The sequence below is a fragment of the Phalacrocorax aristotelis genome, unplaced genomic scaffold (genome assembly GCF_949628215.1).
Source record: "Phalacrocorax aristotelis unplaced genomic scaffold, bGulAri2.1 scaffold_192, whole genome shotgun sequence".
NCBI lineage: Eukaryota > Metazoa > Chordata > Aves > Suliformes > Phalacrocoracidae > Phalacrocorax > Phalacrocorax aristotelis.
In genome coordinates, this window is record NW_027441210.1 from 1 (window position 1) to 16,577 (window position 16,577).

The following is a 16,577-nucleotide window of genomic DNA, read 5'->3' on the forward strand; positions in this document are numbered from 1 at the left end:
GGTACCCGTGTGGGGGGGTACCCGTGTGTGGGGGTACCCGTGTGTGGGGGTAACTGTGTGCGGGGGTACCTGTGTGTGCGGGGGTACCTGTGTGCGGGGGTACCCGTGTGGGGGGTAACTGTGTGTGCGGGGGTACCTGTGTGGGGGGGTACACGTGTGGGGGGGGTAACTGTGTGCGGTGGTACCCGTGTGTGGGGTACCCGTGTGCGGGGGTATCTGTGTGCGGGGGTACCCGTGTGTGGGGGTACCCGTGTGCGAGGGTACCTGTGTGGGGGGGTACCTGTGTGCGGGGGGTACCTGTGTGGGGGGGTACCCGTGTGCGGGGGTACCTGTGTGTGGGGGTACCTGTGTGCGGGGGTATCTGTGTGCGGGGGGTATCTGTGTGTGGGGGTACCCGTGTGTGGGGGTACCTGTGTGGGGGGGTACCTGTGTGCGGGGGTACCCGTGTGGGTGACGGTGGCGCCCCTCCCCCCGCAGACTACGACTCCCTGCGCGTCGGTGGCCTCATCTTCGCCGGCGCGCTCTTCCTCCTGGGGATCCTCCTCATCCTCAGTGTGTGACGCACAACACCCCCCCGACACCCCCCAACACCCCACACCCCCCTCAATCCCCCACAACCCCTCCGACGGCCCAATAAACCCCCGCACCCCCCCACACACACTCCACAACACTCCCACAACCCCCTCCAACGCCCAGCGCACCCCCCAACTCCCTACAACCCCCCCCCAACACTCCCAACACCCCCACAATATCCCACAACACCCCAGTTCCCCCCCCAACATCCCCAGTGGACCAATACACCCCATAACCCCCACAACACCCCCACACAACCCCTCCCAACACCCCAAGGACACCCACAACCTCCCCAACACCCCAACTCCCCCTACAACCCCCCCAATACACCCCACAACAACCACCGACACCCCCCCAACACCCCACAACCCCCCAACACACCCCAGAACAACCCATCAACCCCCACAACACCCCACTGCCCCCTACAATCCCCCTGCAACACCCCAGGAAACCCCACAACTACCCCAAAACCTCCCCACAACCCCCCCACAACACCCCATCAACCCCCCACAACCCCCCCACAACCCCCCCACAACACCCCATCAACCCCCCAACCCCCACAACACCCCCACAACCCCCCAAAACCCCAACACCCCCCCAACACCCCCACGCCCCCATCAGCCCCCCCATTTCACCTCTCCCAGGTCGTCGCTGCCGGTGCAAGTTTGACCAACAGCCGAAGTAACTGGGGGGGCACTGGGGGGCACTGGGGGGCACTGGGAGGGCACTGGGGGGGCACTGGGGGCACTGGGGGAGCACTGGGGGCACTGGGGGCACTGGGGGGGCACTGGGAGGGCACTGGGGGCACTGGGAGGGCACTGGGGGGCCACTGGGGGGCACTGGGAGGGCACTGGGGGCACTGGGGGCACTGGGGGCACTGGGGGGGCACTGGGAGGGCACTGGGGGCACTGGGAGGGCACTGGGGGGCCACTGGGGGGCACTGGGAGGGCACTGGGGGCACTGGGGGGCCACTGGGGGGCACTGGGGGGCACGGGGGGCACTGGGGGCACTGGGGGCACTGGGGGGGCACTGGAGGGCACTGGGGGGGCGCTGAAGGGCACTGGGGGCACTGGGGGGGCACTGGGGTGCACTGGGGGGGGACTGGGGGCACTGGGGTCACTGGGGGCACTGGGAGGGCACTGGGGGGCACTGAAGGGCACTGGGGTGCACTGGGGGCACTGGGGTGCACTGGGGGGGACTGGGGGCACTGGGGGCACTGGGGGCACTGGGAGGGCACTGGGGGGGCACTGAAGGGCACTGGGGTGCACTGGGGGCACTGGGGTGCACTGGGGGGCACTGGGGGCACTGGGGGGCACTGGGGGGCACTGGGGGGGCACTGGGGGGGCACTGGGGGCACTGGGGGGGGCACTGGGGGGGCACTGAAGGGCACTGGGGTGCACTGGGGTGCACTGGGGGGCACTGAGGGGGCACTGGGGTGCACTGGGGGGGACTGGGGGCACTGGGGGCACTGGGGGGGCACTGGGGGCACGGGGGGACTGGGGGGCACTGGGGGCACTGGGAGGGCACTGGGGGGGCACTGAAGGGCACTGGGGTGCACTGGGGGCACTGGGGGGCACTGAGGGGGCACTGGGGGGCACTGGGGGCACTGGGGGCACTGGGGGGGCACTGGGGGGGCACTGGGGGGCACTGGGGGCCACTGGGGGGCACTGGGGGCGCTGGGGGGCGCTGGGGTGCACTGGGGGTGCACTGGGGGCACATTGGAGCACTGGGGTGCACTCTGGGGACTGGGGGCACTGGGGGGCACTGGTGGGCACTGGGAGGGCACTGGGGGGACTGGGGGCACTGGGGGGCACTGGGAGAGCACTGGGGGGCACTGGGGGGACTGGGGGCACTGGGGGCTCTGGGGGGCACTGGGGGCACTGGGGGCACTGGGAGAGGGTCCACTGGGAAGGGAATGGTGGATACTGGGGCAACTGGGGGTAACTGGGGAGCACTGGGAGGGGAATGGGGGTAACTGGGGGTCACTGGGCGTCACTGGGGGGCACTGGGTGGCACTGGGAGGGGAATGGGGGGCACTGGGGGGGAAGTGGGGGCACTGGGGGGCACTGGGGGCACTGGGGGGGGAATGGGGGTAACTGGGGGTCACTGGGCGTCACTGGGTGGCACTGGGAGGGGAATGGGGGGCACTGGGGGGGAAGTGGGGGCACTGGGGGGCGCTGGGGGGCACTGGGGGGGGAATGGGGGTAACTGGGGGTCACTGGGGGGCACTGGGTGGCACTGGGAGGGGAATGGGGGGCACTGGGGGGGCAGTGGGGGCACTGGGGGGCGCTGGGGGGCACTGGGGGGGGAATGGGGGGTAACTGGGCTCCCAACACCCCCCCAGGACGGGGGAACCCGACGAGGATGAGGGACCCCTGCGACAGTCGATCCGCCGTGAGTCCCGGAGGCCTGGGACCCCCGGGGGGGGGTCGGGACCCCTGGGGGGGGATGGGACCCCTGGGGGGGGGATGGGACCCCGGGGGGGGGGTCGGGACCCCTGGGGGGGGGGGGTGGGACCCCCGGGAGGGGGATGGGACCCCTGGGGGGGGTCAGGACCCCTGGGTGGGTGGGGGTCCCCCCCCATTAACCCTCTCATGTCTGAGCAGGTTTGTCCACCCGGATGAGATGAGGAGGTGAGTTTTGGGGTGGGGGTGGGGGGCACCCGGACGCCCGGGTCCCCTCTTTGGGGGGTGGGGGTGGGGGGTCAGACAGGGAGCACCCAAACACCCGGGTCCCTCCATGGTGAACCCCACCCCACCCCACCCCCCACCTTCCTCCTGTAGGTGCTCATCAAGCCGGGACCCCCCACCCCGCGATCGCACATGGGGCGGGGGGGTGTCACCCCACCTGCACGGACGGACGGACAGATGGACGCCCACCCCCCCCCCCCCAAGTCTGCCCCTCCCCAATAAATGCCGCGCCCCCCCCCCCGCCCCCCCGCCCGGGCGCGGTTGTGCGAACAACAGGCGTCGGGAGGCGTCATGGGTAGATGTTCTCCACCCTCGGGGGGGGGGGGGATATTGGGGGGGGCGGGGGGTCGTGGGGGTGTTGTGGGGTCGGGTGGTGGTGCTTCAAGGGTTGGCAAGGATCTGTGACGTCATCTGGTCGTCTCATGGTCACCCACCACCCCATGGTCACCCACCACCCCATGGTCACCCACCCATAGTCACCCACCACCCCATGGTCACCCAGCACCCCATGGTCACCCACCATCTCATGGTCACCCACCACCCCATGGTCACCCACCATCCCATGGTCACCCACCCATAGTCACCCACCACCCCATGGTCACCCACCCCCCATGGTCACCCACCACCCCATGGTCACCCACCCATGGTCACCCACCACCTCATGGTCACCCACCCCCCATGGTCACCCACCACCCCATGGTCACCCACCCATGGTCACCCACCACCCCATGGTCACCCACCACCTCATGGTCACCCACCCCCCATGGTCACCCACCACCCCATGGTCACCCACCCATGGTCACCCACCCATAGTCACCCACCATCTCATGGCCACCCACCACCCCATGGTCACCCACCCATGGTCACCCACCACCTCATGGTCACCCACCCCCCATGGTCACCCACTACCTCATGGTCACCCACCCCCCATGGTCACCCACTACCCCATGGTCACCCACCACCCCATGGTCACCCCACCCATGGTCACCCACCACCTCATGGTCACCCACCCCCCATGGTCACCCACCCCCCATGGTCACCCACCACCTCATGGTCACCCACCCATGGTCACCCACCACCTCATGGTCACCCACCCCCCATGGTCACCCACCACCTCATGGTCACCCACCCCCCATGGTCACCCACCCCCCATGGTCACCCACCACCCCATGGTCACCCACCCCATGGTCACCCACCACCCCATGGTCACCCACCACCTCATGGTCACCCACCCCCCCATGGTCACCCACCACCCCATGGTCACCCACCCATGGTCACCCACCACCCCATGGTCACCCACCCATAGTCACCCACCATCTCATGGCCACCCACCACCCCATGGTCACCCACCCATAGTCACCCACCACCCCATGGTCACCCACCACCCCATGGTCACCCACCCATGGTCACCCACCCATGGTCACCCACCACCCCATGGTCACCCACCACCCCATGGTCACCCACCCATGGTCACCCACCACCTCATGGTCACCCACCCCCCATGGTCACCCACCCCCCCATGGTCACCCACCACCTCATGGTCACCCACCCATGGTCACCCACCACCTCATGGTCACCCACCCCCCATGGTCACCCACCACCCATGGTCACCCACCCATGGTCACCCACCACCTCATGGTCACCCACCCATGGTCACCCACCACCCATGGTCACCCACCACCTCATGGTCACCCACCCCCCATGGTCACCCACCCCCCATGGTCACCCACCACCCCATGGTCACCCACCCATGGTCACCCACCACCCCATGGTCACCCACCACCCCATGGTCACCCACCCATGGTCACCCACCACCCCATGGTCACCCACCACCCCATGGTCACCCACCCATGGTCACCCACCACCCCATGGTCACCCACCCATAGTCACCCACCACCCCATGGTCACCCACCACCCACAGTCACCCACCACCCCACGGTGTTGCCGTGCCGGCTGTGGCTGCGTTCATGGCAGCGTTGGGCGCTGAGGTGCCGGCTGTTGCCGTGCCGGGTGTTGCCGTGCCGGGTGTTGCTGCGTTCATGGCAGCGTTGGGCGTTGAGGTGCCGGCTGTTGCCGTGCCGGGTGTTGCCGTGCCGGGTGTTGCCGTGCCGGCTGTTGCTGCGTTCATGGCAGCGTTGGGCGCTGAGGTGCCGGCTGTTGCCGTGCCGGGTGTTGCTGCGTTCATGGCAGCGTTGGGCGCTGAGGTGCCGGCTGTTGCCGTGCCGGGTGTTGCTGCGTTCATGGCAGCGTTGGGCGCTGAGGTGCCGGCTGTTGCCGTGCCGGGTGTTGCCGTGCCGGGTGTTGCTGCGTTCATGGCAGCGTTGGGCGCTGAGGTGCCGGGTGTCGCACCACCGGCTGCCGCACCGCCGCGGCCCCGGCCGTGTCGCAGTCACGGGGGTGTCGCGGTGCCGGCTGTCGTTATTGCGGGTGTTGCGACGTTCTGCCGGGGGCGCTGGGTGGGTGGGTGGGGTGGGGGGCGTTACGCGGGTGGGTGTCGCATCCTTCGGCTTTTACTGCGGCGGGTGTCACGGTGACGGTGTCGCCGCCCCGGGCGCGTCGGCGGGCGAACCCTTGGCTGGGTGAAAACCCCGCCTGGGGCCCGAGGCCAGGGGGTTGTGAGCGGGGCTGGATGCGGCTGGGGGCCGGTGACAGTGGGGGAACCCCCCCACACATAGGTCGCCCTTGGGGTGCCCCCCCGAACCCCTGGGTCCCCTGGGGGAACCCCCCCACATATAGGTCGCCCTTGGGGTGCCCCCCCGAACCCCTGGGTCCCCTGGGGAACCCCCCCACATATAGGTCGCCCTTGGGGTGCCCCCCCGAACCCCTGGGTCCCCTGGGGAACCCCCCCACATATAGGTCGCCCTTGGGGTGCCCCCCCGAACCCCTGGGTCCCCTGGGGAACCCCCCCACATATAGGTTGCTCTTGGGGTGCCCCCCCGAACTCCTGGGTCCCCCCTCAAGCAGTGCCCCCCCCAAGACACCTGGGTCCCTCCTATAGGGCGCCCCCCCCCCGAACTCCTGGGTCCCCCCTTGGGGTCCCCCCCCGAACTTCTGGGTCCCTCCTATGGGGTGCCCCCCCCGAACTCCTGGGCAACCTTGGGGTGCCCCCCCCAAACTCCTGGGTCCCCCTCAAGCAGTGCCCCCCCCGAACTCCTGGGTCCCCCCCTTGGGGTGCCCCCCGAACTTCTGGGTCCCTCCTATAGGTGCCCCCCCCCAAACTCCTGGGTCCCCCTCAAGCAGTGCCCCCCCCGAACTCCTGGGTCCCCCTTGGGGTGCCCCCCCGAACTCCTGGGTCCCTCCTATAGGTGCCCCCCCCCAAATCCTGGGTCCCCCCTGGGGTCCCCCCCAAACGCCTGGGTCCCCCTCAAGCAGTGCCCCCCCCGAACTCCTGGGTCCCCCTGGGGTCCCCCCCAAACTCCTGGGTCCCTCCTATAGGGGGTGCCCCCCCAACTCCTGGGTCCCCCCCGGGGTCCCCCCCAAACTCCTGGGTCCCTCCTATAGGTGCCCCCCCCCCAACTCCTGGGTCCCTCCTATAGGTGCCCCCCCAACTCCTGGGTCCCCCCTGGGGTCCCCCCCAAACGCCTGGGTCCCCCTCAAGCAGTGCCCCCCCCGAACTCCTGGGTCCCCCCTGGGGTCCCCCCCAAACTCCTGGGTCCCTCCTATAGGGGGTGCCCCCCCAACTCCTGGGTCCCCCCGGGGTCCCCCCCAAACTCCTGGGTCCCTCCTATAGGGGGTCCCCCCCAAACTCCTGGGTCCCTCCTATAGGTGCCCCCCCCAAACTCCTGGGTCCCTCCTATGGGGGTGCCCCCCACCCCGAACGCCTTGGCCCCCCTGGGGTGTCACCCCCCCCCCCGCCCCCAAACTCCTAGGTCCAGTGGGCGGGGCCTCTCTGTCTCCGCCTCCTCGCCCCCCCCCCCCCCCAACCCGCCGCCGCATCGCCCCGCGCCGCCGCCGCCGCCGGTGCCGAGCGGAGCCGAGCGGAGCCGAGCGGAGCCGAGCGGTGCCGAGCGGTCCCGAGCGGAGCCGAGCGGAGCCGAGCGGTGCCGAGCGGTGCCGAGCGGTCCCGAGCGGAGCCGAGCGGAGCCGAGCGGATCCAGCCATGGCCACCCCCACGGAGGCAGCGATGGGAGGTGAGGGGGGGGCGGGGGGGGGATGCTGGGGGGGTGCAGGATGGGTGCAGGGTACAGGTGGGTGCAGGATACAGGTGGTGCAGGGTGGGTGCGGGGGTGCTGGGTGCAGGATGGGGGTGCAGGATGGGGGTGCAGGATGGGTGCGGGGGTGCTGGGTGCAGGATGGGGGTGCAGGATGGGGGTGCAGGATGGGTGCAGGGGTGCTGGGTGCAGAATGGGGGGTGCAGGATGGGGGTGCAGCCTGGGTGCAGGGGTGCTGGGTGCAGGATGGGGGGTGCAGGATGGGGGTGCAGGATGGGTGCAGGATAGGGGGTGCAGGATAGGGGGGTGCAGGATGGGGGTGCAGGATGGGTGCAGGGGTGCTGGGTGCAGGATGGGGGGTGCAGGATGGGGGTGCAGGATGGGGGGTGCAGGATGGGGGTGCAGGATGGGGGTGCAGGGGTGCTGGGTGCAGGATGGGGGGTGCAGGATGGGGGTGCAGGATGGGTGCAGGGGTGCTGGGTGCAGGATGGGGGGTGCAGGATGGGGGTGCAGGATGGGTGCGGGGGTGCTGGGTGCAGGATGGGGGGTGCAGGATGGGGGTGCAGGATGGGGGGTGCAGGATGGGGGTGCAGGATGGGGGTGCAGGGGTGCTGGGTGCAGGATGGGGGTGCAGGATGGGGGTGCAGGATGGGTGCAGGGGTGCTGGGTGCAGAATGGGGGGTGGAGGATGGGGGTGCAGGATGGGGGGGTGCAGGATGGGGGTGCAGGATGGGTGCAGGGGTGCTGGGTGCAGGATGGGGGGTGCAGGATGGGGGTGCAGGATAGGTGCAGGGGTGCTGGGTGCAGGATGGGGGGTGCAGGATGGGGGTGCAGGATGGGTGCGGGGGTGCTGGGTGCAGGATGGGGGGTGCAGGATGGGGGGTGCAGGATGGGGGTGCAGGGGTGCTGGGTGCAGGATGGGGGTGCAGGATGGGGGTGCAGGATGGGTGCAGGGGTGCTGGGTGCAGAATGGGGGGTGGAGGATGGGGGTGCAGGATGGGGGGTGCAGGATGGGGGTGCAGGATGGGTGCAGGGGTGCTGGGTGCAGGATGGGGGGTGCAGGATGGGGGTGCAGGATGGGTGCAGGGGTGCTGGGTGCAGAATGGGGGGTGCAGGATGGGGGTGCAGGATGGGGGTGCAGGATGGGGGTGCAGGATGGGTGCAGGGGTGCTGGGTGCAGAGGGATGCAGGGTCCAGAGGGGTGCGGGGGGGTGCAGGATGGGTGCGGGGGGATACAGGTGGCTGCTGGGTGGGGGTGCAGGATGGGTGCAGGGGTGCTGGGTGCAGGGGGATGCAGGGTCCAGAGGGGTGCGGGGGTTGCAGGATGGGTGCGGGGGTGCTGGGTGCAGGCTATAGGTGGTGCTGGGGGGTGCAAGGTGGGTGCTGGGGGGTGCAGGGGGTGCAGGATGGGTGCGAAGGGTGCAGGATGGGTGCTGGGGGTTGCGGGGGGATGCGGGGTTGCAGGATGGGTGCAGAGGGGTGCGGGGGGTGCAGGATGGGTGCGGGGGGATGCGGAGGGGTGCGGGGGAGTGCGGGGGGTGCAGGATGGGTGCGGGGGATGCGGAGGGGTGCGGAGGGGTGCGGGGGGTGCAGGATGGGTGCGGGGCTGCGCGGAGGGGTGCGGAGGGGTGCAGGATGGGTGCAGATGGGTGCGGGGGGATGCGGGGGGATGCGGGGGTGCAGGATGCGTGCGGGGGGATGCGGAGGGGTGCGGGGGGATGCGGGGGGATGCGGGGGTGCAGGATGCGTGCGGGGGGATGCGGAGGGGTGCGGGGGGATGCGGGGGTGCAGGATGGGTGCGAGGGGTGCAGGATGCGTGCGGGGGGATGCGGAGGGGTGCGGGGGGATGCGGGGGGTGCAGGACGGGTGCGAGGGGTGCAGGATGCGTGCGGGGGGATGCGGAGGGGTGCGGGGGGGTGCGGGGGGTGCAGGATGGGTGCGAGGGGTGCAGGATGCGTGCGGGGGGATGCGGAGGGGTGCGGGGGGGTGCGGGGGTGCAGGATGGGTGCGGGGGGATGCGGAGGGGTGCGGGGGGGGTGCGGGGGTGCAGGATGGGTGCGAGGGGATGCGGAGGGGTGCGGGGGGGTGCTGGGGGGGTGCGTGCGTGTGTCACCGCAGTGCGCGTGTCACTGCAGCAGGCGGCTGTGCGTGTGCGCCGGTACCTGCAGCGCCTGCGCCTGTGCGGGGCTGCGCGGGGGGAGGCACCGAGCCCTGCCATCACTCCGCTCCAGAGTGAACGCGGGGCGGGGGGCGCCTCCGTTGGTGGGAGGTTGAGTTGCCATCGTTCGGCTCCAGAGTGAACGTCCTCCCCTGGGTGGGAACTCCCCGGTGGGAGGTGTGGGGGTGTGAGGCGGCGGCCAACCCCCGCGTTGCCATCACTCCGCTCCAGAGTGAACAGAACCCCGACGGTGGGTGGGAGCTCCCCGGTGCGCGGGAGGCAGCAGCTAACACCACCCCCCCCCCCCCGCGTTGCCATCACTCCGCTCCAGAGTGAACACCCCCTCCCGAGGTGGGAGCTCCCGGGCAGCTGGGAAGCACTGCCATCACTCCGCTCCAGAGTGAACACACACCCCCCCCACACACACACCCCCTCCACGCAGGAGCTTCCCAGTGTGTGGGAGGTGGCGGCTGCCCCCATCGCTCCGCTCCAGAGTGAACACCCAGGGCGCGGCGGCGGGGGGGGGGGGGGGGGCGGGGGGGGAGGCGCAGGCAGGCGCCAACCGCAGCGTTGGCATCATTCCGCTCCAGAGTGAACGAGGTGCCAGGGAAACACCCCCCCCCCCCTTGGGACCGGCGCTGCTGAGTCAGCGTCTGCCTGAGACCCAGGCGCGGGGGTCCCCCCAAAACCCACCCCCCCCCAACACCGGGGTCCCCCCAAAACCCACCCCCCAACACCTGGGTCCCCTTTTCTCCCCCCCCCCCCCCCCCCCAGAAGCTGCCCGGGCCAAGGACCCCTTCAACTATGGTGAGATTTGGGGGCGCTGGGGGGATTTTGGGGGGACCGGGGGGGCTCCGGGGGGACGTGGGTGTGTTGGGGGACTGGGGAGGGATTTTGGGGGGGTTGGGGGGGATTTGGGGGTCCGGGGGGGGTTTGGGGGGATACTTAGGGGTTCAGATGGGTGTTTGGGGGTGCCGGGGAGGGGGTTTTGGGGTGCAGGGGGATATTTGGGGGTTCAGGGGGGATGTTTGGGGTTCAGGGGGGGTTTGGGGGCTTGGGGTGCCGGGGAGGGGGTTTTGGGGTGCAGGGGGGATATTTGGGGGTTCAGGGGGATATTTGGGGGTTCAGGGGGGGTTTGGGGGCTTGGGGGTGCCGGGGAGGGGGTTTTGGGGTGCAGGGGGGATATTTGGGGGTTCAGGGGGGATGTTTGGGGGTTCAGGGGGGGTTTGGGGGCTTGGGGGTGCCGGGGAGGGGGTTTTGGGGTGCAGGGGGGATATTTGGGGGTTCAGGGGGATGTTTGGGGGTTCAGGGGGGGTTTGGGGGCTTGGGGTGCCGGGGAGGGGGTTTTGGGGTGCAGGGGGGATATTTGGGGGTGCAGGGGGGATATTTGGGGGTTCAGGGGGGGTTTGGGGGCTTGGGGTGCCGGGGAGGGGGGTTTTGGGGTGCAGGGGGGATATTTGGGGGTTCGGGGGGGTTTTGGGGTTTGGGGGTGCCGGGGAGGGGGTTTTGGGGTGCAGGGGGGGATATTTGGGGGTTCAGGGGGGGTTGGGGCTTGGGGGTGCCGGGGAGGGGGTTTTGGGGTGCAGGGGGGGATATTTGGGGGGGTCTCCGTCCCCCAGACTACGAGACGCTGCGGCTGGCGGGGCTGGTCCTGGCCATCGCCATGTTTGTCCTCGGGGTCCTCATCGCCCTCAGTGAGTCCCCCCAAAACCCCCCCCGCTGCACCCCAAAACCCCCCCGCACCCCAAAACACCCCCTGCTGCACCCCAAATATCCCGCTGGTGACCCCCAAAGTCAGCCCCAGCCCTCCCAAATACCCCCCCCGTACCCCTCCGTACCCCCAAATCTCTGAACCCCAAACTCTCTGGGTACCCCCAAAGTCAGATCCAGCCCCCCCTTTCAAAATCCCCACCCTAGGACCCCCCAAAAATCCCCTCTGGGACCCCCAAATGCCCCCTGGGACCCCCAGATCCCCCCCTGGGACCCCCAAATCCCTGCCCCAAATCCCCCAAATCCCCCCGGTACCCCCAAATCCCCCAGATCCCCCCTGGGACCCCCAAATCCCTGCCCCAAATCCCCCAAATCCCCCGGTACCCCAAATCCCCCAGATCCCCCCTGGGACCCCCAAATCCCTGCCCCAAATCCCCCAAATCCCCCCTGGGGCCCCCAAATCCCTGCCCAAGACCCCCCAGATCCCCCCTGGGACCCCCAAATCCTTACCCCAAACCCCCCAAATCCCCCCTGGGACCCCCAAATCCCTGCCCCAAATCCCCCAGTTCCCCCCTGGGACCCCCAAATCCCTGCCCCAAATCCCCCAAATCCCCCCTGGGGGCCCCAAATCCCTGCCCCAGACCCCCCCAAATCCCCCCGGGACCCCCAAATCCTTACCCCAAACCCCCCAAATCCCCCCTGGGACCCCCCAAATCCCTGCCCCAAATCCCCCAGTTCCCCCCTGGGACCCCCAAACCCCCCAGATCCCCCCTGGGACCCCCAAATCCCTGCCCCAAATCCCCCAGATCCCCCCTGGGACCCCCAAATCCCTGCCCCAGACCCCCCAGATTGCCTCAGCACCCCCAAAAATACCCCCCTGAGACCCTCCAAATTTCCCCAGGACCCCCAAAACCCCTACCCAAGCCGCCCCCCCCCCAATTGCCCCAGCACCTCCCAAATCCTCCCTGGGACCCCCTAAATCCACCCAGGGACCCCCAAATCCCCTCTTTGCACCCCAAAATCCTCTGGGACCCCACAAAATCATCCTGGGACCCCACAAAACCCCCCCTTTACACCCCAAAATCCTCCCTGGGATCCCCCCAGGACCCCCCCCCAACCCCCCCCACCCCCCCCCAAGTTGTGGGTTCCCCCGATTTTGGGGTCACGCCCCCCCCCCCCCCCATTTTCTGCCCCCCCAGGTAAGAAGTTCAAGTGCAAAAAGGCGGAGCCCAGGTGAGACACCTCCAAACCCCCCCCCAAAATTTGGGGACCCCCCCCCATGGGACTTCCCTGAGACCCCCACCCATGGGAACCCCATATTGAGGCCCCCCCCGGACCCCTTACATTGGGGGCCCCCCATATTGATCCCCCCCCCGGACCCCTTATATTGGGGACCCCCCCCATATTGAGGACCCCCATATTGGGGTCCCCCCACCCCTCAGCCCCCCCACCAGATCAGGTCTCCCCCCCCCCCACCCCCAGGCCCCCCCAACATCACCCCAATATTGGGGACCGCCCAAATTGGGGGGACCCCCCCCTTGACCCCCCCATCCACACAGCCCCCCGGACCCCCGGCAGCCGGCCAAGACCCCCAGTAAGTTTGGGGGGGTCGGGAGGATTTTGGGGGGGTCTTGGGGTGGGGGGAAATGTGGGGGTTCCAGGGGGGGGCTTCGGGGGGATTTTGGGGGGTCGAGTGGATTTGGGGGGGCTTGGGGGGAGTGGGGGGTTCGAGTGGATTTGGGGGGGCTTCGGGGGAGTGGGGGGGTCGAGTGGATTTGGGGGGCTTGGGGGGAGTGGGGGGGTCGAGTGGTTTTGGGGGGGCTTGGGGGGGAGTGGGGGGGTCGAGTGGATTTGGGGGGGCTTGAGGGGGAGTGGGGGGGTCGAGTGGATTTGGGGGGGCTTGGGGGGGAGTGGGGGGGGGTGGAGTGGATTTGGGGGGGCTTGGGGGGGGTCTGGGGGGGTCGAGTGGATTTGGGGGGGCTTGGGGGGGAGTGGGGGGGGTGGAGTGGATTTGGGGGGCTTGGGGGGGTCTGGGGGGGTCGAGTGGATTTGGGGGGGCTTGGGGGGGAGTAGGGGGGTCGAGTGGATTTGGGGGGGCTTGGGGGGGTCTGGGGGGGTCGAGTGGATTTGGGGGGCCCGGGGGAGGCTGGGAGGGGGGTGTCAGATGAATTGGGGGGGGGCCGGGACCCCCGCCCGAATCTCTCTCTTTTTCCCAACAGCCCCCGCGGCCACAGCGTAGCCACGCCCCCTTGCCGAGAGCCACGCCCCCTCGCCGAGAGCCACGCCCCCTCCCGGACGCCTGGGTCCCCCCGGTGCATGCAGCCCCCCCCACCAGCTGAGGGGGGGGGGGGAAATTCGGGGTCCCCCCCCCACGGAGCCAAGGACCCCCCGAAATGGGGGGAACCCCCCCCTTAAGGAATCACCTCTGAAGAGCCGGGGCGGCCCCTAAACCCCCCCAAAAACTGGGGACCCCCCCATGAGCCCCACCCCAAATAAGGGGGGGACCCCCCCCAAAAAAAGCACCTTTCACACTTGGGGACCCCCCCAAAGCCACGGGACCCTCCCCCACCATGGGGGTCCCCAAAAACTGGGCCCCCCCAAAAATTGGGGGGCCCCCCCCATGAGTCCACCCCCCCAACAAGAGGGAGGACGCCTCCCCTGAAATCGGGGGTGCCCCCCCCAAACAAGGACGGGGGAACCCCCCAATTTGGGACCCTCCCCAAAAAGATGCCCCCCCCCAAAATCCCCCCCCCCCCAATTAAGGGACCTCCAGAATTGGGGGATCCTCCCCCCCCCCCCCCCCAAAATAGGGAATCCCTAAAGTGGGAGGGGCCTGGAATTGGGGGGGGGACCCTGGGTGGGGGGAGGGGAGGTTTTTGGGGTCCCACCCCGGGTTTGGGGGGACCCCTCCAAACTCCTCCCCCCCCCCCCCCCCCGCACATGGAAATAAAGGAGATGTTTCGTACCCGCCGCTGGGGGGCGCTGATGGGGGGCGGGGCTATGGGGGACCCCGGCATGGGGGGCTATAGGGGACCCATGGGTCCGGGGCTATGGGGGACCCCGGCATGGGGGGGCTATAGGGGACCCATGGGTCCGGGGCTATAGGGGACCCCGGCATGGGGGGGCTATGGGGGACCCATGGGTCCGGGGCTATAGGGGACCCCGGCATGGGGGGCTATAGGGGACCCATGGGTCCGGGGCTATGGGGGACCCCGGCATGGGGGGGCTATGGGGGACCCATGGGTCCGGGGCTATGGGGGACCCCGGCATGGGGGGGCTATGGGGGACCCATGGGTCCGGGGCTATGGGGGACCCCGGCATGGGGGGCTATGGGGACCCATGGGTCCGGGGCTATGGGGGACCCCGGCATGGGGGGGCTATAGGGGACCCATGGGTCCGGGGCTATAGGGGACCCCGGCATGGGGGGGCTATGGGGGACCCATGGGTCCGGGGCTATGGGGGACCCCGGCATGGGGGGCTATGGGGGACCCATGGGTCCGGGGCTATGGGGGACCCCGGCATGGGGGGCTATAGGGGACCCATGGGTCCGGGGCTATGGGGGATCCCGGCATGGGGGGCTATGGGGGACCCATGGGTCCGGGCCTATAGGGGACCCCGGCATGGGGGGCTATAGGGGACCCATGGGTCTGGGGCTATAGGGGACCCCGGCATGGGGGGCTATAGGGGACCCATGGGTCCGGGGCTATGGGGGACCCCGGCAATGGGGGCTATAGGGGACCCTGGCACTGGGGGCTATAAGGGTTCACAGCATTGGGGGCTATAGGGGACCCAGGCATCTGGGCCTATAGGGGACTCTGTCATTTTTTATCTATGTATACTGGTCATGAGGGGCTATAGGGGACCCAGGGGTCCGGGGCTATGGTGGACCCCGGTATGGGGGGGCTATGGGGGACCCATGGGTCCGGGGCTATGGGGGACCCCGGCATGGGGGGCTATAGGGGACCCATGGGTCCGGGGCTATAGGGGACCCCGGCATGGGGGGCTATGGGGGACCCATGGGTCCGGGGCTATGGGGGACCCCGGCATGGGGGGCTATGGGGGACCCATGGGTCCGGGGCTATAGGGGACCCCGGCATGGGGGGCTATGGGGGACCCATGGGTCCGGGGCTATGGGGGACCCCGGCATGGGGGGCTATGGGGGACCCATGGGTCCGGGGCTATGGGGGACCCCGGCATGGGGGGCTATGGGGGACCCATGGGTCCGGGGCTATGGGGGACCCCGGCATGGGGGGCTATGGGGGACCCATGGGTCCGGGGCTATGGGGGACCCCGGCATGGGGGGCTATAGGGGACCCATGGGTCCGGGGCTATAGGGGACCCCGGCATGGGGGGCTATGGGGGACCCATGGGTCCGGGGCTATGGGGGACCCCGGCATGGGGGGGCTATGGGGGACCCATGGGTCCGGGGCTATGGGGGACCCCGGCATGGGGGGCTATAGGGGACCCATGGGTCCGGGGCTATGGGGGATCCCGGCATGGGGGGCTATGGGGGACCCATGGGTCCGGGCCTATAGGGGACCCCGGCATGGGGGGCTATAGGGGACCCATGGGTCTGGGGCTATAGGGGACCCCGGCATGGGGGGCTATAGGGGACCCATGGGTCCGGGGGCTATGGGGGACCCCGGCATGGGGGGCTATAGGGGACCCTGGCACTGGGGCTATAAGGGTTCACAGCATTGGGGGCTATAGGGGACCCAGGCATCTGGGCCTATAGGGGACTCTGTCATGAGGGGCTATAGGGGACCCAGGGGTCCGGGGCTATGGTGGACCCCGGTATGGGGGGGCTATGGGGGACCCATGGGTCCGGGGCTATGGGGGACCCCGGCCATGGGGGGCTATAGGGGACCCATGGGTCCGGGGCTATAGGGGGACCCCGGCATGGGGGGCTATGGGGGACCCATGGGTCCGGGGCTATGGGGGACCCCGGCATGGGGGGCTATGGGGGACCCATGGGTCCGGGGCTATAGGGGGACCCCGGCATGGGGGGCTATGGGGGACCCATGGGTCCGGGGCTATGGGGGACCCCGGCATGGGGGGCTATAGGGGACCCATGGGTCCGGGGCTATGGGGGGACCCCGGCATGGGGGGCTATAGGGGACCCATGGGTCCGGGGCTATGGGGGACCCCGGCATGGGGGGGCTATAGGGGGACCCATGGGTCCGGGGGCTATGGGGGACCCCGGCATGGGGGGCTATGGGGGACCCATGGGTCCGGGGCTATGGGGGACCCCGGCATGGGGGGCTATGGGGGACCATGGGTCCGGAGCTATGGGGG

General features: G+C 69.9%; 1 protein-coding gene across 1 annotated transcript; it reads left to right on the plus strand.

The window, feature by feature from the left end:
- The first annotated feature begins 6,627 nt into the window (after positions 1–6,627).
- LOC142051081 (uncharacterized) lies at positions 6,628–14,247 on the plus strand. Its single transcript, XM_075080272.1, has 8 exons — positions 6,628–6,666; positions 7,029–7,393; positions 10,015–10,172; positions 10,347–10,379; positions 11,192–11,266; positions 12,482–12,515; positions 12,842–12,876; positions 13,502–14,247. The coding sequence occupies exons 2-8, from the start codon at positions 7,059–7,061 to the stop codon at positions 13,519–13,521; spliced, it is 690 nt and encodes a 229-aa protein (XP_074936373.1). The 5' UTR covers positions 6,628–6,666; positions 7,029–7,058; the 3' UTR covers positions 13,522–14,247.
- The last annotated feature ends 2,330 nt before the right edge of the window (positions 14,248–16,577 follow it).

What these genes read in the sequence shown, in the direction of transcription:
- LOC142051081 (XM_075080272.1), top strand. Translation starts at nt 7,059, where the DNA reads ATGGGGGTGCCCCCCACCCCGAACGCCTTGGCCCCCCTGGGGTGTCAC. An exon ending in CACGGAGGCAGCGATGGGAG is followed by an intron (nt 7,394 to 10,014) that starts GTGAGGGGGGGG and finishes CCCTCCACGCAG; the next exon opens with GAGCTTCCCAGTGTGTGGGA. An exon ending in TCCGCTCCAGAGTGAACGAG is followed by an intron (nt 10,173 to 10,346) that starts GTGCCAGGGAAA and finishes CCCCCCCCCCAG; the next exon opens with AAGCTGCCCGGGCCAAGGAC.